The sequence below is a fragment of the Sabethes cyaneus genome, chromosome 3 (assembly GCF_943734655.1).
Source record: "Sabethes cyaneus chromosome 3, idSabCyanKW18_F2, whole genome shotgun sequence".
In the NCBI taxonomy this organism is placed as follows: Eukaryota; Metazoa; Arthropoda; class Insecta; order Diptera; family Culicidae; genus Sabethes; species Sabethes cyaneus.
The window spans coordinates 87828249-87844908 of NC_071355.1; the positions used below are offsets into that span (position 1 = coordinate 87828249).

Here is a 16660-nt window from a genome sequence, read left to right on the forward strand (position 1 = left end):
TTATTTTCAGAACCTCGAATCTTTGAATTGAATTCGCGCTATACGTTAACAATCTGAACGGCAATGGAAGCTTCTTCAGTTATTTTTTCATTAAATTTACCTTGTAAAAAAATACCGAAAATACCGGTTTTTGATCACGTAAAAACCGGTATTTCGGTATTGAAAAATAACACGGTAATACCGGTAAAACCGGTTTCGGTAAAACCGGTAAAGCATCCCTAATTAACTCCCTAGCCAAAGAAGGAGAAATCGCCGCCACTAATGGTGATATCCGTTTGTTGAACGACCTCGCCACCTTACTAGTACTATAGGATAAATATCAAGATGCCGCTAAAGAATAGAGTTGGTCAGTTACTGGCAGACGGTACAGGACAACTTAAACGATGGACTGAGCCTTTTGAACAACTCTTTCGTGTTTCAAATGTCGGAGACCAATAAAACCAGGAGCGCTTGGCGGTAGCACCAATAGTTTGTCGCATTAATCACATCAACTCTGAGGCACCATCACTGGATGAAATTAATTCGAGTGGCAACCAAAAGTATGGAATCCAATAAATCGCCAGGGATAACTTCCATTTCAGTCGAAATGATCAAAGCTGACCCTTCTTTGACAGCCCAGATAAGGCATCAGCTAGTCAGCAATATATGGAATCCCGTTCCGTTAAAAAAGAGCAGCGTCAGCAAGTAAACAAGCAATGCGGTTAGTGTCATACCTTGTTGGGGTGCTTGGAAAGCTCCGAGGCAGCAAAGATATATATTTTTGGATAGAACTAAATGTAAACTCAACTATCTGAATAATTTTAGGTGAAATTAAAGCAAAATTGTAATTGTGTGGTACATACATATTGTACCGGGATGTTGAAACTAAACATACTGTCGATAATTGTAAGCGGTAGGCACCATATAATTGTCCTAGAGCTATCGAAACATCAGCATTCAGTCTAGATTTGAACCCTTTTGAACATCTTTTTAGATAATCTCATTTCTAAATGAGAAATCATTCGATTTCTTATCACAATGACTTAAACCGAGCTCTTGTAAAAAAATGGTCAGCAATTCACAGAGGGATATTTGAAAAATTGTCATTTTATCCCAAACAGATTAACACAGGTCATCAAGATTGTAAATGGTCCTACGAGGTAGTAGTTGAGCGAGAAAGGACATTTGTTTCAACTAATAGTTAACTGTCCGAATACTTTTTTGGCTGCATTTTTGAGGAATTCAAACTGTATGTACCCTATCTTCAAAACGGAAAGCTTTTTCCCGAATTTTTGTTGTGCAAATAAATGTGCTTTAGTTAAACATTGTTTTAAAAAATATGTGTTACCATTCTTTGCAAAAATACTGTGCAAAATTTCTAAAAGAAAATTTTATGCGCTGCTGTCCGAATACTTTTTTGGTTGACTGTATACGACGAGGAACTCTATCGTCGATGTCATCAACGGCCGATAGCAACAGAAATTCTAGAAGGTAGGTGGAAATGGATCGGACACGACATCTGTAGAGACGCGTTCGACTGGAATCCGCAAGGACAACGTAGAAGAGGCAGACCTAGAGGTTCATGGCGACACAGCTTAACCAACGACAGCCTGGTTGTTGGCCATAACTTGTCCTGGCGACAGGCGACAGGCCATGTCGGGTCATTATCGACAGTGAAGATTCATCTTTGATTTTATCGTTTTGTTCTACAGGACCGGCGGACATGAACCAATAAGTAAGTTAGTAATTTTACTTCGTCCCCGTCTACTGTAGTTAATGACGAGAAATTTAAGCTGACTGGTTTTCTAACTGGTTACAAGGCGCCTGCAGTCACGTTACGTCGTTCGTTCGGGTTACGATGTTAGCCGTCATTTTCAACGTTCGTGTTTGGGGTAAACTTGCTACGTGGGACTATCACTTTTTGGGAAGCTGTAAAGTATTCTCACACAAGTCGTTGGCTGTTGTTTCAATGTGTAGGCTGTACTAGTTTGCCGATGATGATCTTGATATCCTAACGCGAGCAACCGACGTAAACATCTTTGCTTTCTCACACTTCACATACAAATGTCTATATTCCTTGAATGGGATAGTTTCGGAAGAAATTTTGCCCTAATATAGAAGTTTCGGTTGATATGATATTTTGTTTTTATTGTAAGATTTAAAATATTGCATAACTAAAATTTGCCATGATACTTCTTACATTATGTACAACAAAAAAGAGTTAAAAGAGGTTGGTTTGAGTGTCCATTGCACATGCATAAATACAATAAAATTCACATTTTCTGCGTTTCGTTTTACTGATTTGATTTTCGATTACGTCAAGAACGTAAAATTTTAGTTACATACAATTATGTAGCGCATGTACGTTTCATATATCGACATTTAAAAGGTAGAATGCGTACTAGTACATTGACAACATTTCGTTTTTTCTACGGAAAAGCAAGAGTTTTTTTTTCTGATATTTACAATCCGAGACTTTAGGTATGTTTTTCCAAACTTTCGATGAGAATATGCTAATTTGAATTTTGTGTACTTGTTTGTTCTGTCTACGACTGAATTTTTTTAACGATGAGTGTTGTTAAGATTCTTTGACTAAGAAATGTGATGGTGTGTCACATCTTGGATGGTGGCAACTGTATTGTCCGGTCGTTACATTCCCGATTCGGCGATGCCTTCGTCATCTGTTGAGATAAAATCCGAAAAGCGTATTAATTGCAAGGAAGAAAGTTTTCAACTCAACACATAGATGAATTATCCAATTCATAATGTTAGCAAACTGCTACACCGGGAAGATAGTTAAAAGAATTATATAGACAACTGAACCACAGTTAGTAGGATTTTATATTGGAAGTAAAATGTTAGATAGTAATATAGGATAATAGATTACCAACCCATTTCTCTAAGCTTTAGGTAAAGCTCATCGCTTACACCACCACCACAGAGATTGCTATCTTCGTCGACGATAACAATGATATCATCGTCCTGCTCATCTTCTTCATCTTCTACAAAATTGTGCTTGTATCGAAAACGTTCACCGCCCGTTTCTGTGCTGAGATTGTTTCTTTCATTTTTGTGCAGTAGCAGCTCCCTCTGCTCGTTGGAATCGTCCTCCTCTTCCTCGTCGGAATCAATTCCAACATCGATTTCCGTTTCATCATCTTTACGATCTTCCGCATCATCGCCGTCAATACGAATGATGTGTGCACTGTTTGCATGACTATCTTCATTGATAGCAATAACAATACTACTTCGACCACTACTCCTGTTATCGCTATCATTTTCTAACTGTCATCTTTCCTCTTTCCAAAGCTTATTTCCAATTGACTGCTGGTCATTGCTACTATTGGTAATACCTTCTGGTTTGCATTCGACAGTTTCTATTAAATGGCCACTGCCAGTTTGGCTCGCATCCTGCTCCTGATCAGTTTTATCATCGACTGTCGGTAGCTGCTCTTTACTATTACTTCTATCGTGTGCTTGTACTTCAACGGCTATCACTTCTGCTTCTTGGCAATGGATTTCATTTGTTTTGGCAATATCAGTCCTGCTATTATTTTGATCTGAATCGACCTGTGCACTGTCGTTCTGTTCGTTGTTGTTATCTGCACTGTTGTCGATCAAGTTCTGGTCGTCATAAACGACACCTTCTTCGTTTCGATCAGCTTCTATTAGTTGCCGATCTTCTGCGACATCTTCTTGTTCACCTGGCTCTGGTGTATTTAATTAGCGAGCAGAACGATAAACGTTTTATGGAAGGCATTTCGTTATTTTTCCCACAGACCAAGTGCAGTTTAGTAAATCGTTTGCAACGGTTTAGTATTACAGTTTATCCAACACCAATGTTTAAAGTTTATATGTGGGTATATTTTCATTGCATTTTTTTCCATATGTGAAGGCATGTGCAAAGAAGCGGTAATTGAAAGAAAAGAAACACGAGTTTTACAATAGAGTGATATTTATTTGTATACTCTCCTGGGTAGTATACATTTAAACATAATTTTATCGGTCATGCTTCGGTAAGTTTTGTCTTAGAATCGCTCAAAATATGACTATCTTCCACTTGGTTTAGTGTGCTTTCATCGAAAACTTAGGAAGAAAAGAAAACAAAACTGCGTTCAGTACATTCACAGTATTGTTCATATGATAGGTACTTGACAAACAGCACAAAGGACACACTGCACGCATATTTTCAGATTATGAGGATATGAGATGTTTATTAGCAGATTATGTACACAATTATTTTGACTGGATGCATTTTTATCCCTGCTGGAAATTTTTGTCTATATTTTTTGGAGTTGCACGGATAATTGTTGAACTTCTTAGTAAAAATCCCGAATTTATCAGAAAATGAGTAAAATCCATTCATTCTATTGGGATAAATAATAGTAAAACTCTTATTATAGATACCGTGAGGTACCCTACTAATACAGTGCACGTGGCATCGCCAATTTAGGTTTCCTAGTGGAACATGCATAATATTTTCAAAAAAGGTTTAGTATACTTTTTTAATTTTCAAACATTTTTGGTTGGAAATTGTTAATCTCATGTCAGGGGCTAAAGTTCCAAAAGTTGGCTGCCCGGAATTGGTACACTCACGGTACATGCATTCGGATTACCATTTGTGTATTGGAAATGCATGCAGCCTCCACCGACGTTCAGTTAATATAGAGTAGGGCGGGGCATTAGGGCGATGTTTGAAGTTGTTATCAATTTTCGTGAGATATAAAGAAGGACAACAACATAATATATTTTATAGTGATGCAGCAACTCAATGTCTTCACGTTAAACTATAAATCATCTGCGGTAATAGTGTTTTGCAAAATAAATTCTTCTTTCTTCTGATCAAGTGCTGATTCGCACTTTTACCCCACTAGCGGGGCAAAAGTGCGAAAACCGCGGGGCAAAAGTTCGAAGCTAAAATCCATGAAATTAGCACAACAGTAGCTAACAAAACCATATTATCTTCAATCTGCGGTATGTTTCGGTAAGGGATATTCTCAATTTGCACCTTTTCTATTTTGCGCTGGTGTATTGCAGCCTCCGTTAGATCGAAACTTTTCAAAACGTTTGTTTTTTGTTTCATCAGTGGAAACACATTGTTTTTCTTCGGCCAACATCTGTAGAGCACACAGTTTTCTGCAGATCTTTCATTTCTAGTATCTGTAATATAGTGCCTAAAGCTGTATATAATTAGCTATACATTTTTGCCTCGTCCATGAATCGTACTTTTGCCCCGTCCGTAAATCGAACTTTTACCCTGCTAGGCGCTTGACGGGGTTAGATTAAATTACGGAAAAGCGGAATATATTTTTTAAATTATTTTCACCGTATTTTCAAAACAAATATTTGAGTGATGTAAAACGTTGCTACAAATTTTCAACAAGTAATATCCTCCTGTTGATATCGTATTTGCCGTATAACAAAAAATTACATCAAAACCGCCCTAAAATAACATTTGCACATAACTCAGCAACTATGCTTCGTAAGCATCCAAAGTTTACGTTAGATTCAAGCTGTCAAAGTAGTCACCCATCCATGCCAATGTAGAAAATTTACTCGGAATCTGCACCGATAAATCACTGAATCGCAATTTTACCCCTCCTTACTCTATATTTTTATTTTCTGAGAAATCCGACATTTAAACGGTGTGCTAAAGCAAATCGTTTTTGAATTGATTTTGGTTGTTTTTTTTTTGTGTTTACTGAATATTAATCCTTTTAATGAGAAAAGGTTTATAATTTAATCAACAGTCAAAAAAAACTAAAAGGGTATAAAGGCTGGTGAAGTACTGTGTTGAACTATGTCTTTGTTAAAAACCAATTAAAATGCCATGTTATTGTTATAAGGAACTACTTTAGATGGAAGACTATTTTCAAATGTTTTACACTTAGTACAAGTCTGTGAAAAGGTACCATGCATCGTCTTCTATTAACATTGGATAAAAAATGTAGTTCATTACTGTTTTCATCGTAGCTACGTAATCAAAGTGTCTGTGAATTTGTCGTCAGCAGCGAAGCACAGTGAACAGGGGGAAATCGAAAGCTGAAGTGCGCAACGATGACAAAAACAGTGGACAAACCTCGTGCTTTTAGTCTTGGCCTTGAAATGCGGTCAGGCATATATCAATTTTTTTTTGAAACGGTGGTTCTACAATTGATGAAGGGACGGTGGGGGAATGTAATGAAGAATTTTTGAATGGAGGGGAAAGAGTGGAAAGGTTACGCCCCTTCCTCACCTTTCCACTGTGTGTTCATGAAAAAAAGTTTGCGGTTATAGAATGTTTCAAACAATAATATTTTTATTGCCATAGGACTACGTCTTACCGCAGGTCGCCAAAAACTGACTTGCACCGCGCGGATAGCACTTGGCGGATTTTGTAAACATAAAAAGGTAGCAATCGGTGGTTGAAAACATTCAGCCAATTTCTAACGAATTTACATTCAATTTTTTCTTATCAAAAAAGGGTCTCGATTTTGGCACGGTTTCGATATTGGCAACATAGGCGACACGCAGTTGTTGCCAAATTCGAAATCCTACTGTACTCGCATCAATCGATACAAAACAAATCTTTGCGTTGAAAAAAAATCCAGAAAATAATAGATATTTCGGGTTATTAACAAGGATTTCAGCTCTTTCAAAATTGATTTAGAATAAAACAGTCGATTTAACTAATTCTTACTTTATGAGATACTAGCTGACCCGACAAACTTCGTAATGCCACAAATTAACCAGTGTTGTACATAAATCATGAATCTCGGATGATCTTTGTCACTATCTCGAGTTTTGCAAGCCCCCCAGTGGGCGGCGCTTCCGACGGCGGGTCACCGGCAACACTCGCGACCGGCTCGTCCTGAATGATCTAGTGTTACTATAGATAGTTTTTGTGGTCTTGTTATTGATTAATGTTTTATGGAAGAGTCTCGAATTTCTCGAGTTGGATTAGTTTTTGAGTTTCGCAAAAATTTCTGTTTTATTTGTATGAGAGTCCATATCCCTCTACCACAGGGGTGAGAGGTCTCTAACTATCATAAAATAAATTCAAGACTCAAAAATCTCCTACATGCTAAATTTGGTTCCATTTGCTTGATTAGTACTCAAATTATAAGGAAATTTGTATTTCATTTGTATGGGAGCCCACCCTCTTAAAAGGGAAAGCGGTCGTAATACACCACAGAAAAAAATTCTGCCATCTAAAACTCTCACATGCCAAATTTGGTTCCATTTGCTTGATTAGTTCTAAAGTTATGAGCAAATTTGTATTTCGTTTGAATGGGAGCCCCCCCCCCTCCTAAAAAGCTAAGAAGTCCTAATTCATAATGGGAAAAATGGTTGCCTCCAAAAACACCCACATGCCAAATATGGTTCCATTTGCTTGATTAGTTCTCGAATTATGAGGAAATTTGTATTTCATTTGTGTAGAAGCCCCCCCTCTTGAAGTGTGGAAGGATCCTAATTCACCGTAGAAAATATTTTTGCCTCCAAAAACCTCCACATGCCGAATTTGGTTCTATTTGCTTGATTAGTTCTCGAGTTATGGGGAAATTTGTATTTCATTTGTATTGGAGCCCCCCCTCCTAATGTGGGAAGAGGTCCTAATTCATCACAGAAAAAATTCTTGCCTCCAAAAACACCTACACGCCAAATTTGGTTCCATTTGCTGGATTAGTTCTCGAGTTATGAGGAAATTTGTATTTCGTTTGTATAGGACCCCCCCTCCTAAAGTGGGGAGGGGTCCCAATTCATCATTGAAAAAAAATTGTCTCCAAAAACACACATGCCAAATTTGGTTCAATTCGCTTGATTAGTTCTCGAGTTATGAGGAAATTTGTATTTCATTTGTACAGGAGCCCCTCCTCTTAAAATGGGGAGGGGTCCTAATTCACCATAGAAAATTTTCTTGCTCTCGAAAACCTTCACATGCCAAATTTGGTTGCATTTGCTTGATTAGTTCTCGAGTTATGAGGAAATTTGTATGGAAGCCCCCCCTCTTAAAGGGGAGAGGAGTTATAATTCCTCTTATAAAGAGGGAAGGGGTCTCAATTCACCATAGAATAAATTCTTGTCACCAAAAAAACACCCACATGCCAAATGTTGTTCTATTTCCTTGATTAGTTCTCGAGTTAGGAGGAAATTTGTATTTCATTTGTACAGGAGCCCCCCCTCTTAGAGTGGGGAGGGGTCCTAATTCACCGTAGAAAATTTTCCTGCCCTCGAAAACCTTCACATGCCAAATTTGGTTCCATTTGCTTGATTAGTTCTCGAGTTATGAGGAAATTTGTATGGAAGCCCCCCCTCTTAAAGGGGAGAGGAGTTACAATTCCCCTTATAAAGAGGGAGGGGTCTCAATTTACCATAGAATAAATTCTTGTCACCGAAAACACCCACATGCCAAATTTGGTTCTATTTGCTTGATTAGTTCTCGAGCTATGAGGAAATTTGTATTTCATTTGTATAGGAGCCCCCCCTCCTAAAGTGGGGAGAGGTTCTTATTCATCATAGAAAAAATTCTTGCCTCCAAAAACACCTACATGCCAAATTTGGTTCCATTTGCTGGATTAGCTCTCGAGTTATAAGGAAATTTGTATTTCGTTTGTATAGGAGCCCCCCCCCCCACTTAAAGTGGGGAGGGGTCCCAATTCATCATAGAAAAAAATTTTGTCTCCAAAAACACACACATGCCAAATTTGGTTCCATTTGCTTGATTAGTTCTCGAGTTATGAGGAAATTGGTATTTCATTTGTACAGGAGCCCCCCCTCTTAAAGTGAGGAGGGGTCCTAATTCAACATAGAAAATTTTCTTGCCCTCGAACACTTTCACATGCCAAATTTGGTTCCATTTGCTTGATTAGTTCTCGAGTTATGAGGAAATTTGTGTGGAAACCCCCCCTCTTAAAGGGGAGAGGAGTTATAATTCCCCTTATAAAGAGGGGAGGGGTCTCAAATTACCCTAGAATAAATTCTTGTCACCGAAAACACCCACATGCCAAATTTGGTTCTATTTGCTTGATTAGTTCTCGAGTTATGCAGAAATTTGTGTTTCATTTGTATGGGAGCCCCCCCTCTTAGTGGGGGGAGGGGTCTCTAACCATCACTAAAACCTTTCCTGGCCCCAAAAACCTCTACATGCAAATTTTCACGCCGATTGGTTCAGTAGTTTTTGATTCTATAAGGAACACAGGACAGACAGACAGACAGACAGACAGACAGACAGACAGACAGACAGACAGACAGAAATCCTTCTTTATAGGTATAGATTTCTTTCGCTTTTCTCGTTATTTCATTCTCTCATCTCTCTCTATATCATTCTCTTACCACTCTCCATATATCTCATTCTCTCACCTGTCTAGTTCATTAGTTGGGTGTTCGCTAGTTGAGCCACGATTCAACTAAAAAGCAGTCGAATGTCTAAATTCTATCGTTTCGAAATTTCTATCAACTGTCAGTCGGTCTAATTAGCGATACCATTTTATTACAATTCTCTCAACTGTGTTACGATGTTTAGTTAGCCGAGACCGTGATAAATCTCTGGCCTGAAATGCACGATATTTTTTTTTAATTTATAATCATAAAAGGTATTGCATAACCAGGTCCTATAACCACATTACGACAACTAGTTCAGTCCTTGATAGTTTTTCATACATTACTGTTTAAGATATTCTTTCGTTTTCAATCAATCCAGCTTTTTCGTCAATTTTAAATCAGAAAATTTGGTTAGTTGCTAAATAAAGGAAAGCACCGCAAATTCGAATAGTGTATCAGCGTTACAGTTTCTGAGATGGTTGGTACAACTGGACCGTCAATCGTCGCAGCGACATTTTCAGAGTTTAATGTGCAATTTCCAAAAAAATCCTTTGAGAAATAATCAAACAATAACTACAAAGGTTAGTCAACACCCGTAATATGATCGAGAAGCCACTAAACCAATCGAAAGCACTGTAATTAGTCTTAGAAACAGCGATTACCAAATGCATTAAATTTACAGTTTATACTAATAATTTGGAAGCCACCGTTATATTAGAAAGGCACTTAATTTCAAATGACCACTTACCTTCGTATCCCTGATTGTCATGGATTTCGCGCTCAGTTCCTTCCTTACCCTCTAATACCACCAGCAAACATTGATGAATGCAAATGTATTGCTGCTCAGTTTGCACCATCCAAACACGCTCTGCCGAAGAGGAATCATATGTCACATCGAAATACGGTAGTGAGTCGGAGGATACTTACCTTTTCGCATTGCCCATACAATGCCAAAGATATCGACAAAATCCGATACCTGTATTTGTTGAAGTATTCTATCGAGTGTAATGAAGGTTCCGGAGCGACCGACTCCAGCACTACAGTGTACTACGATTGGCCGCTGGTCGGGTCCAACACGTTCGCGGAAAGCCCGTACGAAGCGTGCGAGTGTTTGAGGAGGGTTTGGCACACCGAAGTCCGGCCATGTGGTGAAATGGAAGTGACGAATGATGCGCTGCGTGTCACCCTGAAACAAAGCAAAGTAAGAAGGTTATGCCCGGGCTCAAATTGTCGTTAGTTGTCGAGTCAAAAGGAGCTTACTCTAGTCATCATGAACTCTGTGATGACCCAATCGGGATAGTGACTATCATTCAGCAGAGTAACTTTGATATCACCGTAGTACACTGGCACGGTGTCATGCGGCCAATAATGGTCACATTTCTCGCGGCCCTTTTCAAAGGTGCGTGTTAACATAACGATCGCCCGTGAGTTGCTTTCCCAACACATGCGCCAGAAATCGTCTCGTGTTGAGTGCAGGGGCCCTTGTGTAACGATGAACTCTCTAGGAGAGTTATGACCCTACGAAGAAAAAAAAAGAGATATACTCAAGCAAAAGGGTGAGTGGTCAAAAGGGCTTTATTATACCGGAACGTAATTAGCGTTAATGTAGTCAGAACCCTCCTCGTCGTCAACCGGTTGTAATTTAAATCTAGAGTGGTCATATGGTAAAATATTGGTGAAACGGTTCTTAGGTCTATTGCACGGTAAATCGGCAAATGTGCATGGTTGGTCCCGGCCCACATGTTTGAGTTCTTCGAATTCTTCGCTAAATCTGCAACGAACGATAAGAGGTGTATAATAATATAAAACACTTCGATTGCATTCTCTGTCATGCTCGGCTTACCTAAAATCAGAATCGGCTGCCATGAGCCGGTAATGTTCGGCGAAATTCTTCACCAGTACTGGACGGCTTGTTTCCATTGTGCTATCTGGTAGCGACATATTGTCATTTGCTCGTTGCTCGGTGGTTTTCTTGCGCCCCGTATGACGTCGGCGGCGCAAAAACAGCAATGTACCCACCAGCAGAAGGATGATGAAAAGCGGGACAGTTATTGACACGATTAGCGATGTGTTGTCTTGTGCTGAAACAGAAAGTTTTTTTTTGTGATGTATAAAACTACAATGTGGTACTGCTGTATATATGAATAATATTTGTTTGCTTTTCTTGTTCTTCCTTATAAGAGAGTGGACTATTTTTTTGCAAATTGAAAACTTCATAACCTACAATTGGACAGTCAGACTAAACTTTTAATTTAACGAAAACATAAGTACTAATAACCAGTTCAATCTTACCGTCCACTGAAAGTAATCCTAATTTATTTTGGCACAGACATGATACGAATAAAAGTTATTGAAATAGATCACAGTTTAGCTCGATGATGCCGATAGACTTACCTGTTCGAATAGAATAACTGTACGCTGTATCGGTAAACTTGTCAGGCGCTGTAAAAGCTCGAACCTTAACTTTGTATGTTGTGCCGGATTTGAGCGGTCCATTGCAGTATCCCGACTTGCGGGTATCGCAGTTTTCTGTTCCGATCGTAAAATCTTCTACCGAGCTGTTTTTGAAAGGATAATATGGCTCGATAACCTGATAAGGGGGCCACACGCTGTAGGATTGAACATCGTACCAACTAGGCATTTCGAGACCGGATGCATTTTTACTGTCGTCTTCAGCGATGATAATCGTGTAAGTGGTAACTACACCATTTTGATCACTGAAGTAGTGTTTGCGGAATCGAATTTCGATGGTCGAAGCGCTACTACCAACTTCTGTGGGAACGACCTGCGTTTCAGGTTTTGGAGGTGCCAGGATGGGCATTTTCTGTTTCCACATTTGTTCCGGACCGTATCCGATAGCAGTTTTAGCTTGAATACGGAAAATGTATGTTTTTCCTGGTAGTAATGTTTTGATTGTGCCACGCAGTTCGGATGGCTTAAAGTCTTTTGCTTGCGTGTGTTGTGATCCGTCTAATCCGTATGTGATAGTAAATTGTCTAATAATTCCATTCTGTTCATTCGATGGAAGAGACCATTCGAATGTTATTTCGCTGGGTTGAATGTCTACTGGTGCAAACTTATCAACGCGTCCCGGAACAGATTCTTTGGTCTGGAAATTAGCAGAAACTGGAAGACTACTTCGTAATACGTTTGACTCGGTTCCGGAACGGACGACTACCGTAAATGTGTAGTTGCGATGTGGTTTAAGATCGGTGATTGTGATGTGATTATTAACAGTGAGATTCTGCACGTAGTGGGAATCATTCTTGAGGTATTGGATTTCGAATGCATTGTATTCGCCTTTTGGAATATCCCATTTTAAAACTATATCGGTGTCGGTGATGTTACTGGCGTTCAGTTCGGTGATTGGATCTGGGTACATTCGATCTTGTCTTTGAATCGGTTGACTTGCCACTCCACCACTTACCGTCCAAACCGTAATGTTGTAGAGACGTCCCGGTATTAGACCAGTAAACGTTACTTTCCGATCCGTATCGTTGGCAAGCTTTTCCTTGTCAGGAATGTTAACATCACCGAGAGAAAATCGATACAGATCGAATTTCGATGATTGCTGTGGGGTAGGTGTGAAACTCAGCGTAACAGTGTCACGCATCTGCACGTTATTGACGATTAGTACTTCTGATTGTATGAGCGGCATTGTGCGAGTTTGCAATTTGGTGACATCACTCGTTAGACCGTATGATACTGTTTGAATCTTGAAGTTATACATAACACCTGACATTAGGTCTCCTATGAGGATTCGTACGGTAGGTGGTTCTTCGATTAGCTTCTCGTCTTCGTTCAGGCCACTACCTGGATAAGGAAAGACTAGAAATAAAAATGTTTTAAATTGTATATACAGTTTTTTTTTGTTTATAGGTAGTCTCTTACTTGTGTTGATTTCCGATACGTTGTTACTGAACACTTGATCCGGAAACTCCGTAGGCCACCAATGAATGATGTAAGTTTCCACGCGTCCTTCTGGTCGTGGCCATTCGAGGGTAATATTGTTGGAGTCAACCAGTGGAGCAATGTTCGATACAGGATTCGGTCGAACAGTTTGATTGACTTGCTGGGGGTTTGGCGATTCTACACCGTAACTGACGGTGTTTACCTGAATAGTGTACTTTTCACCTGGCGTCATATCTGTTACGTCTGCATCTGTAGTTTTTACCGATGGCAACCTGATCCATTGTTTTTCACTTTCAGTGCGATATCGGATTGAGTACTCAGTAAATTCGGAACGTTCTGGTGCCTTCCAACGTACCAGGACCGAGTTGCTGGTAACCTTTTCGATTGTCATATCACGCGGTGGGTTTGGATCTGCAATCATTTCGATTATGAATGTTTATTTATTGAAAAAAGGGTTTCATTCTTAAGTTCCACTTTAATCGGGAAAACAACGTAGTCTTTTTTCTTGTGTAAATTTTTGCAAGAATAAATGAGCCCTCTAAAATAGCTTTTCAACCAAAGTGCATGAATTTGGCCAAAAACGCGAAATAGGACCAAGTGTTATATACTAAGGGGACATGAACGATTTGAAATGGGGACATGAATTTTTTTTGAAGAAATCATTATTTATATTTATTAATACAGTCTTTTCCGCTTATTTTGATACTAATTTTGTAATGATCCGACCACGACAAGTGGCCGAAAAACGATCATACACATAAGCATTCCAGTGCAGCGTGGAACAACTTCGGCGGAATAAAGCACCGCTCCTGGAAAACCACGATTACTTTATAGGATTCGACGAATTGAGCAATATGTGTGTGTGTGTGTGTGTGTGTGTGTGTGTGTGTGTGTGTGTGTGTGTGTGTGTGTGTGTGTGTGTGTGTGTGTGTGTGTGTGTGTGTGTGTGTGTGTGCGTGTGTGTGTGTGTGTGTGTGTGTGTGTGTGTGTGTGTGTGTGTGTGTGTGTGTGTGTGTGTGTGTGTGTGTGTGTGTGTGTGTGTGTGTGTGTGTGTGTGTGTGTGTGTGTGTGTGTGTGTGTGTCACGTTTCGTTTAAAAGTTATTAGCAAAAATGTGAAAATTACGTGACATGAACCGCTCAACCGATTTTAACAATTTTAGTATCAAATGATAGGTCTTGCTACTGTGTTTTCCTAGGTGTTAATTAGTCAAACGTTTCTCAGAGATGGCCTGGCCGAACTGATTTATGCACTATTAGTTTAGTATCATATATCACTATTGATTTGGGTTTAGATTAGGCTGTCAATTTTAAAGTTACGAACAATCTTGTACAAGTACATTAAAAGCTACAATAATTTGATTTTAGTCAACGTAAATTATGTTACCTATTACAATAATTTTAGAATTAAACAAGGGAGCTGGTCACTGATCGAAAGGTATTTAAAATTCTATTGTAATTTGTAAAAACAGCGAAAACTTCTTTAGAAAACTTAATGATCTATCCGAATCTACAGTAATATTTGAGATTGACGGAAATTTGAGCAATTTATTGAGAAAAAACTATCGCAAGCCTGAAAAAATCTGACAGTAGAACGCAGAATATGCAACTTAGCAGAGATGGTACAGTCAACTTTCGTTCGTTGGGCTATCTTTAACTGGGCTACGTTTTAATCGGGCTCCCGTTAATTGGGCTATAGCCCATCTAAAACGAAGTCAAACGTCATTTCTGACAGCGTATTTTTTCTTCCGAGGGGCTCTTGAATATAGTTCATTCAAGTGTGGAAAATAATTTATATAGAAAATATTAAAATTAATTGAATGGAACACAATTGCATCATATTGTTTGCCGATCCCTTATGAACTTGACTCTCCTATTTTTAGCATCACGGTGAAACAGTTAAAAATGCCAATATATATTAACATTGTAGCATGAAATTCAGTTATTTACTTGTTAAACAGTCTAGAATTAAATTTCAACAATGAAAAGATTAGGTTCCACATTGATTCTGTATCTATACCTATAAAGAAGGATTTCTGTCTGTCTGTCTGTCTGTCTGTCTGTCTGTCTGTCTGTCTGTCTGTCTGTCTGTCTGTCTGTCTGTCTGTCTGTCTGTTTTGTGTTCCTTATAGAATCAAAAACTACTGAACCAATCGGCGTGAAAATTTGCATGTAGAGGTTTTTAGGGCCAGGAAAGGTTTTAGTGATGGTTAGAGACCCCTCCCCCCACTAAGAGGGGGGGCTCCCATACAAATGAAACACAAATTTCTGCATAATTCGAGAACTAATTAAGCAAATAGAACCAAATTTGGCATGTGGGTGTTTTCGGTGACAAGAATTTATTCTAGGGTAATTTGAGACCCCTCCCCTCTTTATAAGGGGAATTATAACTCCTCTCCCCTTTAAGAGGGGGGGTTTCCATACCAATTTCCTCATAACTCGAGAACTAATCAAGCAAATGGAACCAAATTTGGCATGTGAAGGTTTTCGAGGGCAAGAAAATTTTCTATGTTGAATTAGGACCCCTCCTCACTTTAAGAGGGGGGGCTCCTGTACAAATGAAATACCAATTTCCTCATAACTCGAGAACTAATCAAGCAAATGGAACCAAATTTGGCATGTGTGTGTTTTTGAAGACAAAATTTTTTTCTATGATGAATTGAGACCCCTCCCCACTTTAAGAGGGGGGGGGGGGGGCTCCTAAACAAACGAAATACAAATTTCCTTATAACTCGAGAGCTAATCCAGCAAATGGAACCAAATTTGGCATGTAGGTGTTTTTGGAGGCAAGAATGTTTTCTATGATGAATAAGAACCTCTCCCCACTTTAGGAGGGGGGGCTCCTATACAAATGAAATACAAATTTCCTCATAACTCGAGAACTAATCAAGCAAATAGAACCAAATTTGGCATGTGGGTGTTTTCGGTGACAAGAATTTATTCTATGGTAAATTGAGACCCCTCCCTCTTTATAAGAGGAATTGTAACTCCTCTCTCCTTTAAGAGGGGGGGCTGCCATACAAATTTCCTCATAACTCGAGAACTAATCAAGCAAATGGAACCAACTTTGGCATGTGAAGGTTTTCGAGGGCAAGAAAATTTTCTACGGTGAATTAGGACCCCTCCCCACTCTAAGAGGGGGGGCTCCTGTACAAATGAAATACAAATTTCCTCCTAACTCGAGAACTAATCAAGCAAATAGAACAACATTTGGCATGTGGGTGTTTTTTTTGGTGACAAGAATTTATTCTATGGTGAATTGAGACCCCTCCCCTCTTTATAAGAGGAATTATAACTCCTCTCCCCTTTAAGAGGGGGGACTTCCATACAAATTTCCTCATAACTCGAGAACTAATCAAGCAAATGCAACCAAATTTGGCATGTGAAGGTTTTCGAGAGCAAGAAAATTTTCTATGGTGAATTAGGACCCCTCCCCACTTTAAGAGGAGGGGCTCCTGTACAAATGAAATA

The 16660-nt window shown here is 39.1% G+C and overlaps 1 protein-coding gene across 3 annotated transcripts in view; it reads right to left on the minus strand.

Annotated features, from left to right (window-relative positions):
* Window positions 1-2109: 2109 nt before the first annotated feature.
* The window catches only part of LOC128744422 (tyrosine-protein phosphatase 10D), a 60318-nt gene continuing 45767 nt past the window's right edge, over window positions 2110-16660 (minus strand). Inside the window, exons 4-12 of one of the 3 annotated variants that reach the window (XM_053841434.1) lie at window positions 13171-13602; window positions 11674-13107; window positions 11123-11360; window positions 10864-11050; window positions 10540-10797; window positions 10207-10465; window positions 10028-10147; window positions 2871-3689; window positions 2110-2660 (exon numbers count right to left, since the gene is read on the minus strand). In XM_053841434.1, coding sequence (XP_053697409.1) covers window positions 3268-3689; window positions 10028-10147; window positions 10207-10465; window positions 10540-10797; window positions 10864-11050; window positions 11123-11360; window positions 11674-13107; window positions 13171-13602 — 3350 coding nt within the window. In that variant the 3' untranslated portion in view covers window positions 2110-2660; window positions 2871-3267. Of the gene's footprint in view, window positions 2661-2870; window positions 3690-3733; window positions 4066-10027; window positions 10148-10206; window positions 10466-10539; window positions 10798-10863; window positions 11051-11122; window positions 11361-11673; window positions 13108-13170; window positions 13603-16660 lie in introns of those variants that run through there. The other 2 variants (XM_053841437.1, XM_053841435.1) reach the window with 2 other exon arrangements.